Source organism: Cololabis saira, chromosome 6, assembly GCF_033807715.1.
Source record: "Cololabis saira isolate AMF1-May2022 chromosome 6, fColSai1.1, whole genome shotgun sequence".
NCBI lineage: Eukaryota > Metazoa > Chordata > Actinopteri > Beloniformes > Belonidae > Cololabis > Cololabis saira.
The window spans coordinates 38402143-38424347 of NC_084592.1; the positions used below are offsets into that span (position 1 = coordinate 38402143).

A 22205-nucleotide genomic window follows, 5' to 3' on the forward strand; every position below is an offset into this window, starting at 1 on the left:
ACGGACCCGTGTTCTGTTAAATTAATCCAGAATGTGTGATGAAGATAAGCCAGATGTTTGACCTGAGGGGGGTGGGGGGGTCCATAAGATAAACGAGTTCAGGATCCAACAATGTTTTCGGTGGAGCTGAAAGCTACAGAGGTCCGAGTCATGGTCCTTGTTGAACCTCTACTTTATAGTCAAGGGGCAACTTTATAAAAGAGCCTCCGTTAAGACTTTTGCTCACATGTCTGGGTAAAGTTTGACAACCTATTTTTTTTGTTAGAACAAATCTATAGAAGGAATTTTAGGGGTGTTGTCATCTTGAATTTTTTAGCTGGTGACCACTAGAGGCGCTAGAATATTCAAGTTCTCAATTCAGGCATATGGTCAGTTTTGGTCAACGTGTACAATTTGTATGCATAATTGTCAAGATTAAAACATTGTATATCTAAGGAAATAGATACAACAATACTAAAAAAGCCTTTATGAATCATATTGTAATATTTTAGCCAATATTGGATACAAAATATCACTTTTTTATTGACGTTTTTGACACAGGATTTCATAGAAAATGTGTTTCACTGCAAAAAAAAAAAGGAAAAAGATGGTTATTATGTGTGTATTAAAAACGCCTATAAAAAAGTTTCGACTTTTTTTCTCAATTTCATCTTTTTTCTCAACATTTCAACTTTTTTTCTCTACATTTCCACTTTTTTTCTCAACATTTCGACTTTTTTTCTCGACATTTTGAATTTTTTGCTCGACATTTTTAATATTTTGCTCGACATTTCAACTTTTTTTCTTTACATTTCTTTACATCACTGTTGTCGAAGATAAATAACAGCTTCACGGTTCTGTTCTTGAAACACTGCGGCGTCTCTCAGGCTGACGACATGAGCAGCAAAAAGGATGACGAATGCCACCCATCTGCTGCTGCTGCCTCCAGGTAAGAAGGCTCTTCTTCACCCCCAAACTTTCTCAGCTCACCCGTTCCACAAACGTTCACTTGATTTTACTTCAGCAGTAAAGTTGTGAGAATTGATGAATTCAGTTTTCTCAATGATGTGAACCATTAAACTGGACCAACGATCATCTGTAGAGCTGAATGTCTCCGACAGACTCACTACCAGCAAACTGTACACACTCACGAGCACAAACAACCAACAGTTGTGCTGCTCTAAACTTAGAAAGATCATTCCCATCTAACCAAAGTAGGGCTGTTCGATTACTCGATTTTAAATCGTAATCGCGATTATGTAATTAGAACGATGTTAAAACGTGAAAATCGTAAAATCGATTTTTCACTTTTTTTTAATTTTTTTTTTATACCTTGTCTGCACACATATTTATGATTGATACCATATTAATGATTGATGGAAATACCTCTCAATACCTGCGACAAGTGCACCATGGGAGAGGCTCTTTAGTGTAGGAGGGGGCGTTGGAACATGCCACCAGGCATCCCTCAAGCCAGATGCGGTAGACCGGCTCGTGTTCCTTGCAAAAAACTTGCAAATGTGAACAGCAAATGTAATGAGTGACATTACACACCTCTACCTCCTTCATGGGTTGCATTATTATTTAGCATGCAAAGACCCAGTTTAGTTTAGTTAGAAAATGTCTTGTTTTATTTAATTGGAAATATAACTTACTGTATGTTTGCAAGTGCTGATTTGCTGATTTTTTTTTTCAGAGATAAAACTTTTTTTCAACTTATTTTACAGAGTTTTGCACTTTATTCATTCATTTTTGGTTTAATAAGAGCAAAGTTTGCACTTAAAGCCCAATGGGGCAAATGTTCAATAAAAAAACAGCATATTTGAAATCGTTTCTTTGCCTTTTGTCTATTCACAAAATAATCGTAACCGAAAATCGGATTTTGAGAGAAAAAAAATCGAGATTTTATTTTTGGGCAAAATCGAACAGCCCTAAACCAAAGGGCAAAATATAACACATTCAAAGGAAAAGTGATTTCATGCAAAATATGTGATGGATGTTGTAATTTGAGAGGATGCTCAACCCAAAGAGTGGTGTTTAATGCAAAGTGGAGGTCGCTCCGTACTAAACCCTGGGGCATCCCTGCAGATAGAGTGATCCACTATTTAAATCAGGGTTTTCACTACGTCTGAGATGAGCCCAAACAGCTGGATGTGTCAACAGCTGCAGGAAGATCTGGCAGCATAAAAACCAGCTCACGTCATCTGACACTGAGGAGGCAACAGATCTTTTTTAAATTAACGGTGTTTTTGTTTCTTGGTAGTGGGCAAGTTACAGTTCTGCAAGGCACACTGGGAGACGACACCCCACATGCGGAAGACCCCACCCAAAACATCCTTCTGACCAATGAGAGGCAGCAGCTGCTATTGACATTTGAATGCCTCGAGAAAAAGGTGATGATTCTTCGAAGCTGCTTAATTTTTTCACATGTTTTCATTAAATAAGAGTGATTCAAAGATGGATGAAGGGCAAAGCCAGCGAAAGTACTATGATTTAAAGTGACTCGTAAAGCCAGGGTAAGCAGTTTATAAAGGTATTCGAACAAAAAGTCAACAAAACACGTAAAGAATTGTTCTTTTATAGAGTACTTAGCATATGAGTATCTACCAGATGGAGAGAAGATATTTACCGATTGTAGAAGTGTTAGGTTTAGAAGCTGTGTAGAATTTTTTACCCTAACTTTAACAGAGAAAAAATGATGGTGCCCATAAAACCCTCTAAAACCTGTTCCCAGCTCAGTGTAAGTGATGGGAATGTTTGCATGTGCGTTGCAGGTTTGCAGCTGGCTGCAGCGGAGCAGAGGTGCGTTATCAAACAGCTGTGAGGCAGGACGACAGCTCTCCGAGGCCGAACACACTCTGAACACACACCTGCAGCTGCAAGCACAGGCTCAGGTATGTACACACATTCACAAACAGACGTGCACATGCGAGCAGCACAGTTACACTCGCAGGTCAGAAGTTTTACTGTCCACGCCGTTTTTTGTGTGTGTAATTGAAATGTTATGTAAATGCAGCTTACAGGTGACGATGTAGAGAACCTGAGGCAGATCCTGGATCAGCTCAGAGCTCTGCAGCGTCCGACCAGCAGCAGCAGCAGCCCCCAGGCTGCCTCTGGACCCAGCAGGACCAGCCCCCAGCCTGGACCCAGCAGGCGTCTGTCCCCTCTGAAGGCTTTGACGGAGCAGCTGAAGAGAGGCAGCGCAGGCACACAGGCCAGGACCGCCAACGCTATGCTACATCCACTTCCAGACCTCGCTGACCGAGTCGATGCGGCGATGAAGGAGCTGCAGAGTCTGAGCAGGAAGATGGACTCCAACCTGCAGCTGCTGCAGCGCTACGTCCCTTTCCTCAGAACTGCAGGGGAGGTTAGAACCAGGGGAACCAGACTTGGGGCCAATCCCAATACACCCCCTACTTTCTACCACTACCCCTAAAAAAGAAGCCACAGATTTTAGGGCACTTGAAATCTTCCCAGGGCCCTGTCCCAATACACCCACTACCCCTACTTTTCAGCACCACCCCTAAATTTTGCGTGCTACGTCACTGCGTGGTTTACGTTCGGGTACGTAAGCGACTGCGTAGTTACGTTTGCACATACGTCACACCATATCAGGAAGCCGAGAGCTAAAAGCTGTTTTAATTTCAGCTGTAACGCTGTTAATATGCCACTTTATTAAGTTTTAATATTTTTTCAGGCATAAAAGTAACCGTTAAGATCCCCAACTTGGGCTCAGTTTATCAAAATAACGCCTGTTAAGAAATTTGCTCTGAAAATTTTGGGATCAAAACTGCCTGCCGGCGTAGGGTACGGCGTACGGCGCGCGTCGCTGCGTAACCTACGCCGTAGCCTCTGCATTGGTGTAACACGGAACCATAAATCAGCCTTTATTCTGGCGAGGTTTGAAAAAGACTTCGTAACAACGGGCAAGCGAGTGATTATGTACATTCACTGAGTGAATATTATGAAAGTAAAATATATATTTCTCGCTAGAAATGTAATCAAAACGCATTTTTATGCAGAAACTAACTCAAAATATTGATTTTATTCACTAAAAAATGAGAAATGTCTGCCATGTTTTTTTTTTGGATTCAGTCCGCAAATGACGACGAAAAGCATTCTGGGAATTTTTTCTGGCCCTGGGTCAGCTAGTGAGCATCTGAAAACCCTCGCTGTGAAGGGCTAGATCAGGGGTCGGCAACCCAAAATGTTGAAAGAGCCATATTGGACCAAAAACACAAAAAACAAATAAGTCTGGAGCCGCAAAAAATGAAAGGTCTTGTATAAGCCTTAGAATGAAGACAAATGGTGAAAGGAGAAATGTCGAAAAAAAAAGTCAAAATGTGGAGAAAAAAGTCAAAATTTAGAGAAAAAAGTCAAAATGTTGAGATTAATGTTGAAGTACAATCTCGAGAAAAAAGTCGAAATGTTGAGAAAAAAGTCGAAATGTCGAGAAAAAAGCAGAAATGTCGAGATCAAAAAGGAAAGGAAAAAGGAAGAAAAAAAAGGAAAGAAAGAAGAAAAAAGAAAAAAAAAACAAGAAAAAAAGGAAAAAAAGAGAAAAAAGAGAAAAAAAAGAAGAAAAAGGGGAAAAAAAGGAAAAAAAGGTCAAACATTTTTGAAAAAGCTCCAGGAGCCACTAGGGTGGCGCTAAAGAGCCGCATGCGGCTCTAGAGCCGCGGGTTGCCGACCCCTGGGCTAGATTGATACTCACTAGCCCTCATTTAAGCCACTACCCCTAGATGAAAAGAGGAATTGGGACACCACTACCCTCACGGGAACGCGCAAAATTTAGGGGTAGGGCTGAAAAGTAGGGGTAGTGGTAGTATTGGGACTGGGCCTTGATGGTCATTTCACAAAGCTGGCTCACTTATGCAACACACATATTTTCTTATTTCAAAGCTTTAAGATTAACATTAAAGGCGGTCTATGTAGCAATACCACTGTTGTCCCCATAGAGTGTCTAGATCAGCTGTGTTGACAAACCAAGCAGTGTCATTCTAACTTCTGTGCTGATGTTGGTGATTCTCCTGCTCTGCAGATGGAGGGCCTGATGGAGGTGTACAGGTGTGGACCAGAAGTGGGAGCAGAAACAGGGAAAGAAGCTGGTCGAACTAGAGAGGAGACCTGCTGGGAGGAGATGCTGCAGAAGCTCCTCGCTATTGAAGAACTCGGAAACAGCTGCATCCACACTGTTACCACGGTAACCAAAGTTTGACGTAATAACATGGTGTAGTCATGCACAAGTTAGTAAATCCAGGTCCCACTAAGAGCTAAAATCTGCTCTTAGCAGGTCCCTCAGGTACAACTTCAGGTGAACAACAAGTCCGTTCTGACGGAGCAGTACCATCGTGATCCGATTTCTTGTAGATCCACTTTCAGCAGCAATTGTTTGTCTGTGTCAGCTTCTCAGCTGTTTGAGGAGTCTTTTTGCTTTATTCTTCTTATTGGAAAAAATGAGAATTGGCCCTAAGGGGAGAAAAAGGGAAAAGATCAGCGTTCACCTTGGCTCCATGTCATTGACAGATACAAATCAAGCCGGAAATCTCGGTGTAATTATTGAGTCAGACCTGACTTCAACAGCCATCTAAAGTTTATCACTAAATCTGCATATTACCACCTAATAACATTGCTAGAATTAAGAGGATTCTGTCTAAACAAGACATAGAAAAACTCATTCATGCATTCATTTTCAGTAGGTTGGATTATTGCAATGACATCTTTACAGGCCTTAACAAGAAATCTATCAGGCAGCTGCAGCTGATCCAGAACGAGCCGCCAGAGTCCTTACAAACACCAGGAAACTGGACCACATTACACCGGTCATGAAATCACTACACTGGCTTCCAGTGAGTCAAAGGATAGAGTTTAAAATCTTACTGCTGGTCTACAAAGACCTGAATGGTCTTGGACCAAAATATATGGTTGATCTGTTAGTTCCTATGAAGCTCCCAGACCCCTTAGGTCTTCTGGATCTGGTTTGTTGTGTGTCCCAAGAACCAGAACCAAGCAAGGTGAGGCAGCGTTCAGTTATTCTGCTCCTCACCGGTGGAACAAACTTCCTGTAGACCTGAGGTCTGCTCCAACTGTCAGCTCCTTTAAATCAGGACTAAAAACATTACTGTTTACTGAAGCGTACTCCTAAATTAAATACTTACCTGCTGTACTCTACTGCCCTTACTTTTTAACAACTTGTGCGTTTTATTTTTACCTCTTTTCTTATCATTTTATTTCATTTTATTTGTTGTTTACTGTTTAATTGTGTCCTGCTGCTTTTAATGTTGATGTAAAGCACTTTGAATTACCTTGTGTTGAATTGTGCTATACAAATAAACTTGCCTTGCCTTCAGTGTGTGGGTTTTTGCTTTCTTTGCTGGGACATTGATTCCTGGGAAGATCGACAATCGTCTTGAATAATCTCTTATCCCAGAATGTGGAACTCCAAATTGTTCCTAAATGCTTTTATAACCTTTTCCAGATTGATGTGCGGCAATAATTTGCTCTACAGGATCATTACTTATGTCTTTCCCATTTGGCGTTGTGTTAACGTGCGTCTGAGTAGTCTAAATTCTTAAATGTCTGCATGATGTCCTTTCCTTGTGCCAGGTATCTGAGTCGGGACTGGACCTGGAGTCGATCCTGACGACGGTGCAGCAGACGATGCAGCGACTCAACAAAACCAGGCAAGAAGCAGAGGAGCTGCGAACCCGGGACCAAACCCAGGTCCAGCAGCAGCAGGACGTGATTCTCCGCAGGAAACACCAGGACAGGTTGATCAAGGTGCGAAACACACAGGCTAAGAGTCCGGTCACGAGATCATTCTGTGTTTATGATGGCTGCGTCTTTTCAGACCCTGCAGGACCTGAACTCTGTCTCTGAGCTACTTGAGTCCTCCACTCTGATGGATCTGGGTTCAGACCTGCAGACCTCCAAGCTGCAGGAGCACTTCAGGCAGGCCGGCCCTTGTTTCAGTGTAAGTCTGGTAACTGAACCGCTGAGAGGACGGGATGGTTGAGGATGATGATGATGATGATGATCCACAAAAAGAGGATTTATCTTTAGTTCCCCTTGGTTATGGATCACTTGAAGTGAGAGGAAAAGGGGGATTGTAGATGTAAAACAGTGGGGTCCCTGTAGAAAAAGTGTCCTGCAGGGACTGAAATTCTGGGTGAGACATGGTTTCCTGGGGCCTTCGGACTGCTTCCAGATCAGTATTAGTGGAAAGATGCTGGGGATAAAGCAGTTTGAACCTTAAGTACATTCAGACAACTGACTTTAAGGATTCAAGAGCCAAACTGCAGTCCTGCTTGGTCAGATCCAGTGGCGATGGGACTCATGTCTCGGCTGGGACTGGAAGACTGCAGTTCTTGCTAAAACCAACAGGAATTAAAGACACTTGAGACCATGTGGATTTGCACCTTTGTTACTGCTTTTGTTTCTTATCGGAAAGCTGGGACAACTACCTCTCTGTGGGATGCCAGAATAAACTGTGCAGATTACTCAAACTTCTGAACAAGCTGTTGCAGTTTCACGTTCGTCGTTAATATCGTATTGCTCTGTTGTTGCTCTCTTTTCTGTAGCAGCTAAACGCTGAGGTGGAGTACATGGTGAAGTCCTGGGAGGGTCTGAGAGGAGTCCAGGACCAGCTGGAGGGAGGAGCAGCGATGGAGGAGGATCTGTCCGAGCTGCTGAGGCTCCAGAAGATGGTGAGGGACAAGATTGAGCAGAGTCAGTCCATCCTGGACCTGACCGGCAGCTTCCACCTCAAAGCCAAGCAGGTGAGACGAGCAGGAGACAATTTTCAGCATCACACATCCTGTATAAAACACTCAAGGCAAAGCTGATCTTAATGTTGACAAGACTGTGGACTTACCTGAGAATTTGAGAGCAACTTGGAGACTCCTCCCCCTCCCTCTCTGCTGTGCTTCGGCTCTGATTCCACACGATTGACAACTCTTAGAGACTCTAACTGGTTGGTTTTTTCACTTTTTGCAGATTTTAAGTGCTAGAAGGAGGCAACGGAGCTGCCTTTTTGTCACAGTCTTATGAACTATTCTCAAGCTTATACATTTAACAAAGAAGTCTAATATTTAAGCTACCAAGCTCTGCTCTAGGAGTTTCACTCAGCTGATGAACACTGAGGTGTAAACTGACTGGAAAGTCAAAGTACTTCAGCAGCTGCTGGCTTCATTTATAAAAATCTGCATAGCAAAGACTGAATGTTGCTGGCACGTGTTTTACCATGCGCCACTGATGCTGAATGTCACAGTTTTACAGGAATCATCTTAGTTTCCATTAAGTTGTTAATGTTTTATTTATTTACTCATGTGCCACCTCGCGAGTAAGCTTTTTGATTTTGTTTTCTTGCTAGTTCTTGCATGATGTTGCTAATCCCACTGTAATGGAAAAATGATAATTTGGTGAAACTTTGTTAAAAAGCTGATTAAAATTGATAATATATAGCTAAATAATGTGCATTCAAAACCAGCAGTAAAGTTTTAAAAGCCTCAAGTTTCTCATTCATTAAAAAAAAGCCTAACAGTAAAAGCAGTGGGGCCAACCATGAGCCTTGTGGGACTCCACGAGTAACCAATTGGTTGGCATATTTTCTGTAGTCATGATATTTACACTGTCTAATTGTTATTTTCTGTATCCAGCTGGAGAAGCTGCTTCAGTCGGAACCCACCAGTCCTCCTACTGGTCCCACTGGTTTTTGTGGGTCCAATGAGACCAAAGTGGACCACCACAGAGAAGCACAGCAACAGATCCAGAACCTGCTTAAAACCACCTCAGCACTGAAGACAAACATCTGCGCTGCAGTTGCTCACAGCGTATGGATGTTCACATACTTTTACAGAACATAAATTAGGACAGGTCCTCAGTTGTAAGATGAACCCGTCTTCATTCCTCTCAGAGTTGGGCAGGTTTCCGGCTGGGGGAGCTGGAAGCTCGTCTTCAGACTCTGGACTCTCTCTGTGCATCCTGGCTGAAAGAAGCAGCTCGACATGAGGAGAGACTGCGCAGAGAGCAGCTCGCCCGCCTACTGCAGGATGACATCAGGCAGGTGAGACCTCGGCACAAAGCAGTCCATCTTCGCTCCGTTCACATTGACAGGTGTACAGTCAGAAATATGAGGCGGAAAGATAAAAATGAGATTGGAGTTTTTTTTGAAATTCTGTGAGAAAACCTGTAAAAAACTTGCAGTTTAAACTTTTCACAGGTATTTTAGGAATCACATCTTGAACACATGAAAGATCCTCATGTTCTCACCATCAGCGTACTCTGGATCAGGGTTCTGGCTGTTGTTCAGCAGAGGACCAGTAGAGGGAGTTCCTGAGACTCACAAACATAAACTACCGGCCTGAAGCCCATATTTATTATTTTTAAGAAGTTTATAGATGAGTTATTACTTGAATGGATGTTGTGTGAAGGTAAAATTTGTTTAATGTTCACAATTTTTTTTTACCACAAATACAGACCTTTATTTTCCTGATGAATCTGTGACATGAAGCGGTATTAAAACAGTATATCAATCATCACACTGGATCACACTTCAACTTTCCACTGAATTGAATTTCGTAAGAAAGAGCAAAGTTAGCCCCCGATCGTTATTTGGTCCTTCTCAGTGTTCCACTCAGGAACTGGTCCTACTGCTGGTTCTTCTGGTGTTACTGGTCCGGTGTGTTGTGTCACTGAGCAGCAGCTGCTGGAGGAAAGACGGGAGAGGTAGATGGGCACATCAAAAATACAGGCCGAGTCAGCTGGTAGGCATTTCCCATCATGCATCAGTAGTCAGTTGAAACCTGTGGAGCCCCCCCCCCCCCCCATACACACAGTTATGTGAGGTAGATTAAATGCAGTGCAATCAAGCCCAGTTCTGGTACTGATCTGGTTCTGGTCTAATCGGGCGTCTGGGTCAGTCGCTTCATAGTATTTTCATTGCAATACAAGCTGCTAAACTGTCCATGTGACCTTTATTTTTCTAGCCCCTTCCTCTTACTCAGCCTGGGTTTTCCCCGGCTAACACCTCCTCCTCCTCAGCACGACCCGCTCGGGCTCCAGTGTGTTCAGCTGTTCAGCTGATGGAGGACTCTGCCCCAGTCTGGTCCCAGTGTGGACCAGCGTCTCTCTCAGCTGTCCTCAGCTGACAGATCGGACATCCGACACCACTGATCCTCTCATCGGAGACAGAAATGTCCCGCTGCGCTAAAAATAATCCCATCCAAGCTCGCCTGCGTGCAGTTACATCAACAAGCCGCGCAGAACCCGGTCAGAGCAGTTCTGACCAAGATATATCGATGCGCCGACACTATTAAACCTTATCAACGTGACTGATGGGATTGAGAAACCTCTTTTACTGCCTGCGACCGGAGGACGAGACACAGCTTTAGGGCCACCAGATGATGGCACTGGTTTCTTTCTTGAGGTTTTTCCAGTTGAGTGTCTCCTACAGATCTTAGTGCTTCGATGGGTTTGTAGTCTGCAACATGATCATTTGTTTTGTGGCCCCATATTAGTGAGAGATTTGTAAAATAGCAGGGACCCCACAGTGAAATGATGTTGTTGCAATGTTAAATACTACAAGCTCATCCATCCACCTCCCAGGAAGCTCACATGCCACACGATGATCGTGCTCAGCATCCTTAGTTTCTTCATCAGTAGAAATCCTCCAGGATGTTTCAGAAATCATAGTTTCAATGGAAGTAATCTCAATAAATGTGTCTAAACTCTTATCTTCCTTTTCTGTTACCAAAAAAATGTCTGTCTCGTCTTAATTTAGTTGAAGGAGGTTTAACCGCATGCAGTTTTACAGAATTTTTAGAGTCCAATCTGGCATCTGGGAACATCTGGGAACAATTACATATTTAAGGTAGGACGGAGCTATGTGAGGGGAGGGATTATTAATCCTGTTCCAGGTTATACAGAAAGTCAAAGTGGAGAGGAAATAACAGTGTCTGCATCAGTACTCATGGTGGAGCATTTTGGATGAAAGAATTTCAGATCAAATGAAAGAAACTATTTTCAGTGTCACTTTAGGAAATGTTCATAGTTTTGGTTACATTACACATAGGAGGGAACATGGCTGTAGAGGCCTGATTCACATGTGAATTTAGGGTGAAATCCTAGCTAAAGTACTGGACCACTGACCACCATCCAGAGTTGGATAGTAAATATCTGAGGTTTTAGGACCAAATATTATGACTCCACCGCTAAGTGGAGTCCCTCAGGGGTCAATTTTTGGATACCTGTTATTCAACTTATAAATATTAAACCTGAACATCAGTTTGTTTGTTTGTTTTTTTTAATCAAAAAGAATATATCAAACCATCAACTACATGATTAACTGGACTTTTGTCCACATGAAACTCTGATTTTCTGTTGTTTCAGATCTGTGACTCCTTTAAGGAACTGAAGAAGCGCTTCAGTAACACGAAGTTTAACTACCTGAAGAGAAATGACAGAACCAGGAACATGAAAGCTGTCAGGAACCAGCTGCAGCAGGTGGAGCTGTACGAGGAAAAGCTGCAGGTATGCAGGGCAGACCGGGAGAAGACCAACAAAATCCACCTGAAGTTTGTTCCTGGATAGCCCATCGACTAGAGAAAGGGTTTCAGTCTTTGGAGTTTCTTTTTTAAAATTAGCACGCATCAAAATGTGTAAATATTAGGAACTCCATCAAGCTCTCGCCAAGGGAAGACGTCTCAGCGGAGCTTTTGAGCAGCAGAAATGACGGCGTACATCGAAGCTTAGGTATCGTAGCTTAACAGACATTAAGGTGCGTCTGCATTTTGGGCCGGGCTTTTATACCTTAAAATCTAAGGTACCTTTTGTTTTTTTTTCCTTTTCTTAAAACTTCAATTTAATTTTAAAGGGATATTTAATGAATTTCAGGGTGCACTGTCTAACTCTCTTGGTCCCCCCCCGTCCCGTTTATTAGCAAAAACCCCCCAAAGTAACTTAGGGCTCCCAGTCGTCTCCTGAGACAACTGCGTATCCTGAACAAGGGCGTAGGTTTGCATAGGGACAGTAGGGACATAACACTACCAACTTTTCAGGAGGCTCAAATTGTCCCCACCAACTTTTAAGCAACCTTATTTGCATTATATAATGAGTTCAGATATATAGGTAATTTAGATTGTCTTCCCAAATGTAAGGATAGAATTGACCCTACCATTATTAAGTGAATTATTTTCATTATGTTCAGACTTACATTTACCCCTTTTCACTTGCTGAATTTGCCGGTCCATTTTTTTTCCCTCAAACACACGTTTGATTGGCTGATGACTTGAGCATGTATTTATTGTGTATGTTAATATAATTTAAGTTATGTTCAAATATTGCCTTTTAAATTTCTAATAATATCCTGGAATATTCTGGTTTTCAAAATGTTTCTTTAGTAGTTTTTGAAAACAAAGGTTTGAATCGAACCGTGTATCAGGTAAACCAATACACATGAAAGTTAGTATAAATCAATTCAGATTTATTTTGCATTGGTCATTTAGCCTATTAATTAATTAGGTTCATATTCGTGACAAATGTAGCCCTGACCCCCGTTCACCCAATCTGTTTGGTCTTATTAATGTCCCGTCCCCAGCAAAAAGTGTACATGCAGGTTATGCTGTTATATCGTCCCTACCAATGTTGAGACCAAACCTACGCCCTTGATCCTGAACTAGCTCCTAGAGTTGCAGTGGACCTGGCAAAGGAGACGAAGACACTCAAGAAAGTCATAAGGGAAGATCTCTAAAACAAGAGAGCGTCCAAGCAAGACAATAAGCAAAACATTAATGAAACAATAACTTGGCTAAAAATCTTTGCATCAGTTTGAGCATTAGGTTAATTTACAGGTCTGTTCTCGAGTGTCCAACTTTGGTTACAGGACTACAAGAAAGTGGTTGAACCTGCAAATCTACAGGTCTGTGGATAAGGGATGACACTAACTGGCTGCCAGGTAGAGATACATGACACTGGTTGGTAGATCCAATCCAGTCATTTATAGATGCACCTGCCAACTGCAGGTACGTCAACCGCCTGTTCAACCCCGACAATGAGTCCTGTCTGCTCTGCACAGGACAAGAGTGGACCTTCTGAACTGATGAGAGGTTGTAGGGATCAGCTAGCATTGTTTGCACTCTGCCGCTGTAAAAAACAACAGTTCTGAATATAGTTTCCATCCATGAGATATAACTCTGCATCTCTCCGGTCCTGCAGGTGCTCAGAAAGCGCCTGCACGGTGTGACGTCTCGTCTGGGCTCTGAGGTAAAGGACGGAGGCGTGGCCCGACAGGTGGAGGACGCTGCCAACGAACTGCAGAGACAGATGGGAGAGTTTGAGCGCAGCATGTCCGAGCACCGAAAAACACTGGACATGACCTGCAGACTGCAGCAGGCCATGGACGAGGTACCGCCCACGTTCAGATCACCCAAGACTCCTCATGGTGCCGGCACTCCTAATGTCTGTGAAAAACAGAAATGTTCCTTCTTTGACAGTATCAGTTCTGGTGTGAGGAGGCGGGCGCGACCATTGCTCGTGTCGGGAAGTTTTCGTCTCAGTGTCGCAGCACGGAAGCTGTGAGCGTTCTCTACCGTCAGTTTGAGAAGTTCGTGTGGCCGACGGTTCCTCAGCAGGAGGAGCGGATCAGTCAGATCACAGAGCTGGCCATCAGGATACACGGTAGGTGAATACACAGCCGAGTCACCGGGGGGGGGGGCTTTTATTCTGAAAAGACAGCTCATGGCTCATCAACCTTATCAGGTTTACAAAACGCTTTATTACAGTGTTAAGGTGCTAAATAAGAAAAAAGATGAATATTGTCTGTTACTGTCGCCTCCTTTCCTGTTTTTTTCTCCTGGAGGAAACCTTGTCCTTCTTCTACCAAGTAATTCTTCCAAGTAATCTGAGCAAATCCAGTGAAATGTTTGTCTTTTAGGGGCGGAGGAGGGACGCCGCTACATCGAGAAGATGGTCGGCAAACACTCGCAGATGGTGCGGTCCATCAGGGAACTCAGCGATGGCCTGATGGAGCTGGAGGCCAAGCTGAAGGTGATAAATGCCTTGCTTCTGCTTGCTTCACTCGAGTCATGTGACCTTTCATTCCTATGGGCACAATGAGCTACTAAAAATATATGCTGACATGTGACACCAAGATCAAGTTTTGCACTTTAACATCACTTTGGTGTGTTTAGCTGGAGAGTCTGAAGCAGCGGGAGAACGAGGTGGAGGAGAGCGGGCAGAGGAAAGATAATGAGACACAAGAGAAGGAGAGGAAAGAAGGGAGGAACATTGAAGAGAGCGAGCAGAGGGATAACTGCAGCACACTGGAGATCGCCGATATGGTGAAACATAAACTCTTGCTGCTACGAACAAATGCAAAATATAAAACAATAACAGAAAACAACTCAAAGAGCTTCTGGAGAATATTTATAATCCTTTTAATTACTTTCTGAAATATAAAATGAACGTGTACTTCCAGTGTGAGCTGAAAGAGACAGGCCACACCCCTGAACTGACTGTGATCAATGGGAAGTCTCCACTACAGAAAAGTCCCAGTGAGAACAGAGACAGACAGACGCTCCTCTCAGACTGCAGGTCGGTACCGACATCACCGGACGAAGCATGTCTCCTGTCTGAGGATTTATCAGAGTCATGGAAGGATTAACGCCAGTAAAGTGCTAATAAAGACGGTTTTCTTCATAATCTCAGTTCTTCACAGGATGAGATGGTCACCAGCTCTAGCTCACCTTCAGAGGAGAACCAACCGGTCCAGATCCTCCACGGCCAATCAAAGCCTGTCACCGCCCAGCCTCAGGCCACACCCCTTCCACCTGTGATTGGTCCAGCGTTATCTAACATCCAGCAAGAGTTTAAGAATAAGGAGATGGAAGAAATGGGAGAGAAGGCGGCTTCCACTTCCTGTGGATCCAACATGATGCCACTACAGGTGATTTCCCCAACAGGGTCACGTTTACAGGAAAATACTTCATGTCCCAAATGAAGCTCTGACTCAGTACCGGCTTTTAACTGACTCATTTAACTCTTTTAAATTTCTTATGCTCACCCTTATTTTTATTGGATCTTACTGCTCTGTTTTATATTTAGTTTATCCTTTTTTATCATATTTTATTTTTGTTTAATCTCATGTTTTATCTAAATATTTTAGTCGTTATTTATGGTCTATTTTATACATTTTACTGTCTTATTCTTTTAGTTTTTAATGTCTTGCTTTCTAGACATACTTTTAGGATTTTATGTTATGTTATACTTTTTTAGTGTATTTTATCCTGCTTTTTATCCTGCAGGGCATTAATAAGTTTTATGTTTATTTGTTTTATGTTAAGCACTTTGTGTTGCATTATTTGTATGAGAAGTGCTATATAAATAAAGTTTGATTTGATTTGATTTGACCGTTTTAAAACATCTCTAAATGTGGTTTGGAGATGCCAAGTAGGCATAAGAGATACTTAATACTCTGTGTGTTTTCCCAGGATGCATCAGTGGATCTCCAACAACAAGAAGCAATGCCAGAGGATTCCCTGTCCAACGACGAATACGACTGCGCGTCACCCGACGACATTTCGCTGCCACCGCTGGCAGATACGCCCGAGTCGGCCATGTTCCAATCAGATGTCGAGGAGAGCGTCTGCTTTAGTTCCCACAGCGTCCACATGAGCCAGTACGGCAACGCTCAACCAGAGCAAGCTGCAGCAGGTGCCATCCAACAACAGAGGGCTTCCAGTCGGACGCACAGTTGTCCAAGCCCGTCCATTAGTCTTCTCAGCAGCACCAGGTTGGTATGAATCAGGTGATGTAAAATACAAATCCGCTCTGGTCTCTTAGCTTGTAGCTCATTAATCTACCGCTGCATCTCACAGGTTCAGATTAGAGTCCTTTGTCCAGAGTGTCGTGACACTTCCTGCTCCGAGACTCTTCACCAGCAGTCTGTGCACCATCCTGAAGACGAGGGAGACGAGCCCTGAGAGTGCCGGTCTCTCACTGGAAAGCACTGAACACAGCCTGCCTCGTGGGTCCAACACGGTCCCGAACTCTTTCACCCGCAAGAGTGTCCATGAGAGGACGCCTTCACAAACCAGCCAACACGTCACCACTCCACGAGTTGCAGAACCGAGTCAGACCGGTTGTCCTCGACTCTCGACTGCTCCAAACCCTGATTGTCACAGTCGTCAAAGTGACGCCTGCTTGGCTCCATCTCTGCTTGGTGTAGAGAGGGACCTCCATCAGGTCGCCGACCCCGTTAAACATACGAGACAAACCACACAAGACGAGGACGGCCGTACCAGGATCAGCACCAGTCCAACTACGCAACAGAACATTTACTTACTGTCGTCCTCTTCGGTCAGTCATCTTTCCGTGCAACAAACTCACCCCCAAGTGGATCCAGTACCCGGGGCCAAAGGGTTTTCTCAGACTTCCAATCTCAACACCTATCCACAGGACACTGATCCTCCCAAACCTTACACAACTGTCTCCCAAACCCCCACAGACTCTCAACACATCCCTCTTTTACAGTCTTCGACTGGTTGTGGGAAGGTTCTGGATCAAGAGGAACCCAAAACGGATTCAGACGGATCCGGAGGTAGCAGCTTTACCACGGCCACTACCGTCACCCAGCAGACCGTGTGCCGCCGGTCCTGCATGGCGGACGGACCGCAGCCCGACAGCTCCTTCAATCAGGACACCGGAGAGCCTGCTGAGGGCCACGGCCCTCCACAGTCAAACCATGTCAGCTTCACCAGGGAGGAGAGCCATGCCGCCGCCTCCTCCCTCCACGGGTCCCTGACCTCCATCTGTGACCAGCAGAGTGTGCACGGCTCCAGCATGAGTCCCAGCCGCCCCGCCCAGCCCGCCACTCCCCCTCAACCCGACGGTCAGACCAAGGTTTTGGCTGAGCAGGCTAACCCGCATGTCCCACCTTCTCCCTCTCCACCTCATCTACTAACTCCACAGCAAGATCCTGACATCTGTCTGCCCGTGACCATCCGTGAGGAAATCAGGCTTACGCCTCAGATCCAGGGGCCCCCCATCCCTCCTCCATTTACCCTGGCAGAGTCTCTTCCTCAGGGCAAGGCCTCTAGACATGCCCCCCCCTGCTTCACCAGACCCCTGTCTCGAGCTACAGTCATGGAGGGCTCTCCGGTGACGCTAGAGGTGGAGGTGATGGGACCCCAAGAGCCCACGCTCACCTGGTGGGTAGCATACAACCAGCTCCATGGTAATGCACAAGTCTTGTGAGATCACTAACGGCGTAACTCACCTTAAAGCCGCTTTTGCACTAGGACTTACTTGGCCCGACTCGGCTCGGCGCGGCTCGGAAATCAGTTGGAGCCGGGAGCGGCTGAGAAAAAAACAGCCCGTCTACATCGCTTTTTTAATTTTTTCTCGACAGCCACCAGGTTTATGAACATCTGCACCTCAGAGTTGGATCACCAAACAGACGTTTGTGCTGTATAATAAAATCGCCGCGAGCCGCGAGTCCCCTCCATGGATGTATTATAGAAACTGGATTGGAGACTAAAAATGGCCGCCCATTCATTTCAATGCATTCTGCTCAGCCAGCGCATAAGCCGAAAAAATCTCTGACTTCCGGGTTTACTTCCGCATACAGCGGCCCATAGAGCATGCGCAGTTGAGTCACCTCCCATGATGCTCTGGGGCCTCCCATCATGCCCCGGGGCAATGACGCGAGTATTAATATAATATGTATTAATATAATATCTTAATTAATGTATATTATTACATGTATAGCATTACATATATTATTAATGTATTAATATAATATAATTATATAATATATATTAATATAAAACATCCGTGGAATGCACGGACACGGCTGTGACGTCAGCCGTGACGTCACGCCCAGAAAGAGACTTTTCTTTTACTTTTCTGGCCGTTATAAAACATTTTTGACGGATATAAAGTCCATGACTTAAAAATATAGAATACAAAGATTAGTAATGGCCGGGGATTACAGCTGGAGGTGTCCTGTGAACAGTTTTAGAGGCTTCTCTTTTACTATTGCGGTCTATGGGAAAAAAGCTTTCTGGGCCGCATGGGATTTTTGGTTGCAGTACCGCGGTTGGCCACTGGAAAAAATCGGCGCGCCTTCTGAGTGCCAGACCCGGGGGCTGGTCCCCTCGCGCTGACTCCCGCTTCCTGATTCAAACGTTTGACGGCCCCGCCCCCGACCAATCGGTGGCCTGTAGTTTGATGACGGCCCCGCCCCCCGACCAATCGGTGGCGAGGAGGGTGGTGACCTCAGAAATAGTCCCTGCTCAGCCCGCTTATAGAACCTCACTCAAATGGTTACAGAAAAAGGTATCGGCTTGGAGCGGCTTTACCCGTCTCAGCCCTAGTGCAAAAGCGCAAAACGGGTAGAACCGAGCTAAGGTGATACTAGTGCAAAAGCGGCATAAGTCACTTATCACATCTGCTCTCACACGATTCACGCTGCGCCTGTAATGACCGCTGACACTTCAGGTCACCTCAAAGACTGCCCCTCAAAACCTTTTTTTTAATTGGTTGAAATTCTTTTTAGATTCCAAAAATAAATAATCAGACAAGTGTCCTTGGATTAAAGTGTAAATCAGGCCCCACACCTGTAGTTTCATGAACCTGCTGCCTTGCCAGTCTGACCCAAACCAGGACGTGTGTAGTTGGTTGCAGTTTCTCTTCTGACCACCAGGAGTCTGCTCCATAAGTGAGCTGATCTCCACTGACCTCCAGGTTTAAATGTCCAACTTTACAGCAGAAATAAACATATTTAGTCAGCAGTTTGGGGCTCCAGAGATTTCACACCTATGGAAACTGTTCCACATCAGGTGAAAGTATAAAAACACAAATTCTTGCATAATTATGGGGGTAGTCTTTTGTTTGACAGCTAGCATAGCCAGTTGTTAGCGGTCATCTCTTCAGCTACGTCTTTGTTTTGTCTTGACTTGAAAATGTGAGGATGAAGCTAAGCTAACCTGCGCTAACTGGGCGTCTGCTGGGTCCCAAGCTTCTCCACCAACCGGCTGGAGTGGCTGGGAGCCAGCGGAGGGAAGGTCCTGGAGGACTGCAGTATCGGGATAACTGCGCTCCTGATGATAGCAATCACGGTGCGGTCCATGTGCTCTGGAGGGGAGGTTTTTGATGAACCATACAAGAAGGCTGAGCATTTTGATTGCATTTAAAATTCCGACAGTTTTTCCAAACGTCTCCTCCGTTAACTTGACCCTAAACCCAGTTCGGGTTGTTATAGAGTCATAAATGCTAATTTCGGTTGATGTGCTTGACATAGCACGTGTTGGACCCTGGCTAATTATAGCTCACCGTCCTTCGTAACCTCTTAATTGTGAAAGAGGAGACGAGCAGCGACTCCCCCATGTGAGAACATAAACATGGATCATAAATGGAGCATAAAACCTGCTGTCGGCAGATCCGCTCGCTCGCACGCGGGAAGCTGCCTCATCGATCCCTGACTGGGAATCTTTTCTTCATCACACTATCACATTTAACGTGTTCCGCAGGGAACTCTAATCCCCCATTATGGTTAAAGTTAGACTAGGTGTTTGACTCGAGGCCCACAGCTGCACCGCTTGATCTGACCAGCACCAAACCCTGTGGTTGAGAAGGTTACCTGCTGCGCTGGTGGATCAGCGCACCTGAGGTTTTCCAGACCTCTAAGGAGGCAGCTGGCATGAAACTTCCACTTTTCTCTCAAGGCCTCAGATTAAAACACACAATGAAAGGAGTTGACTTTCAATTGAAGAAATGACAGTTTCTTCAATTGAAGCGGTACTCGGGTAACAAAGTAATCACACGTCTTTCCCAGTTGCCAAAATGCGTCATTTTGGATTGGTCAGGATAAAGAGCTGTAAAAAAAGGGGTTTATTGAACCTTTTAAATGGTAAATATCAAGTTCCAACACAACTGTGATTAAAGCATGAAGCAGATTATTAAAGGAGCATGAGGCAGGATTTATGAAAAAAATTCGTATACGTTTTAAGTTTTTAGTAATGTCAGATGAAGCGTTCCAAACCAAAAAGAATGAGCCCTCTAGTGTATCTCTCCGTTGCCTTGAACAGGCTGTGTGCTGCAAAATGTGCTGCAATTGTGGACCCGAATTTCCCGCGCTGTCCTGCGGATGTGACGTCACATGACGCTGCATGCGCCTTCTCCCCGTTCTCCCGTGCCGGCTTCGCTGTTGGCTGCAGTACCCCCGACGGCCGTCGTGGTGAAGGGTGGCGCTAGAGAGTCTAATTTCTTAAAAGGAGCCTCAAGCTCCTTTAAGTTTCCTTGTTTTTGAAGGTAAATCAGTGCTCGTTGTCAAACATATTGAGTTACGGGCTGTTAGAGAAGCTTTAATTTCATGTGATTATATTCAAATTTCACGCCATTAAATATAGAAACGGCACAGACGTCTGAGTGTAGCTCACACATGAAGTGACATATTTATCACTTTCAATCTTTGCTTTGTCGCTTCCACTTCAATAATCAGAGGGCTTTGCTTGTGTGCGGTGTGAATTTTTCACGTCATCCACATCAGTAACGGCCACCATGTGGTCAGGTGACCAGAGGGCCGCAGCTGCCCTGGCTCGCGGCGAGCCCGCGTGCTGTCTGACCTGCTGTCATCATCGTCGCTCCAGGTTTAAAGATGGAGAGGTGGCGCCAACCTGCGACCGAGAAAAAGGCTTCCCGTTCTTCACCGAGGCGGTGGAGTCGGCCGGCGGACTAAACACCACCCAGCAAACCGCCCTTCGCAAGGCGCAGCAGGAAGTGGGCGGCAGCGGCGACGAGGATAGGTGGCTGGTGACTGAAGTTTATGACATCATTGGTGTGGACTGGCTCACCTGGTTTGGGACTTTGTGTTTTTTACTGTGGCTGCTCTACCTGATTGTACTTTAGAAGCTCCAATCAGCCTCAGGGTTTGGTCCCCTGTGTTCATATTAAAGCAACACTGTAGATGAGTTGGGTTCATTTGATCCTGGAGAACCAGCGGCAGGCCCCGTGTGGTCCAGCACCGCCAGTTAGTAGATACCAGTTAGGAACCGGGCCCTGCACAGGTTGACAGGAACCAACATGTCACGTCGCATCCTCCGACATGGTGCCCGATGGACGCCTTGAGAATATTAAGCCAGCCAGTTTAATAGAGGTGTTGGTGTGTGATGCGTTGCTATAACCGGGCCAGACCGCAAAAAGTAACGTAGTGCAACTCGCTGGACTGTTAGTGGGACGGGGCATCCACGTCCACGAAGCATCTACAGGAGTTTTAGACTATTTAATGGTGAAAACGTTACGCAGTGTTGCTTTAATACTTCATAAAGCATCAGGATTATTGAGTTATTCAACAGTTTGTTCAACCTGACGACGTGTAACAGCTACTGACACCTAGTGGTCAAACCGGACGCGGCAGCCTTCACCAAGTCTGTTGATCTGCCATCCACCGTGGGGGACGTCTACCTGCTATCCAGCAGTAAAAGTCCACCTGTCAGACAACTTTGACGCCACTTCAAAGACCTCCAGGGTTTGTTCTTGTTCTGAGGCTTTTACTTTCTCCAACTTGCTTCATCTCTTAATGTTTTTGCTTCTTTTATGAGTTTGATTCTGCTGCTTGTTCCTTCAGTACCTGACGAGTTTGATCCTCTTAAATGTGTTCCTCCAATCATCTCACTAACTAAAACCCTGTTATCCTTCAACAATGACTTCCTAGAAGGACCCACTGTAAGATCTTGTTGTTACATACTGTAACTTTAAGACATGATTGAGTTTCTAAATTATACAAAGTAATTTCCTCTCAAACTCTAAAGATAAAAGATTCTCAGAACTGAAATTATTCTGTAAATCTGTACTGATGCTGTATCTCACCAAGAGTTGCTCCAACACAGTTTCTTTTCCTTTCCATTACCGGTTCTGATCCCTGGACTTTAGGAGTGGGCCAGTCCAGCACCACTCCTGGTGGGATTTTCCCTTGTAAAATAACTCCAACATAATCCCGGTCGGTATCCCAGTCAAAAAAAACTTCATTTGGGTTCTGTTTATACAATGAAATTGTATGAGGTGGCGCATAGACGTAAATACTGGTAAAAGCCTTATTTTCAGCAGAAATGGGGATCATTATTGGAATCAGATGACGGCTGGTGCACAGATCTGTCAGTCATGATGTTATTTTCCTCTGTGATGTAATTGTGATGCAATTTAAAATGTATTTGTGAAATAAACTTCAAGTC

At 44.7% G+C, this 22205-nt stretch overlaps 1 protein-coding gene across 1 annotated transcript in view; it reads left to right on the plus strand.

Moving 5' to 3' along the window:
• The window catches only part of ccdc141 (coiled-coil domain containing 141), a 35214-nt gene extending 13009 nt beyond the window's left edge, over window positions 1-22205 (plus strand). The window contains exons 9-28 of the mRNA XM_061724089.1: window positions 867-928; window positions 2243-2372; window positions 2754-2873; window positions 2996-3346; window positions 5021-5182; window positions 6586-6759; window positions 6830-6952; window positions 7560-7757; window positions 8637-8810; window positions 8894-9043; window positions 11368-11508; window positions 13192-13380; window positions 13470-13653; window positions 13910-14022; window positions 14166-14315; window positions 14453-14568; window positions 14683-14920; window positions 15465-15766; window positions 15852-17183; window positions 20625-22205. Coding sequence (XP_061580073.1) covers window positions 867-928; window positions 2243-2372; window positions 2754-2873; window positions 2996-3346; window positions 5021-5182; window positions 6586-6759; window positions 6830-6952; window positions 7560-7757; window positions 8637-8810; window positions 8894-9043; window positions 11368-11508; window positions 13192-13380; window positions 13470-13653; window positions 13910-14022; window positions 14166-14315; window positions 14453-14568; window positions 14683-14920; window positions 15465-15766; window positions 15852-17183; window positions 20625-20883 — 4668 coding nt within the window. The 3' untranslated portion in view covers window positions 20884-22205. The remainder of the gene's footprint in view (window positions 1-866; window positions 929-2242; window positions 2373-2753; window positions 2874-2995; window positions 3347-5020; window positions 5183-6585; window positions 6760-6829; window positions 6953-7559; window positions 7758-8636; window positions 8811-8893; window positions 9044-11367; window positions 11509-13191; window positions 13381-13469; window positions 13654-13909; window positions 14023-14165; window positions 14316-14452; window positions 14569-14682; window positions 14921-15464; window positions 15767-15851; window positions 17184-20624) is intronic.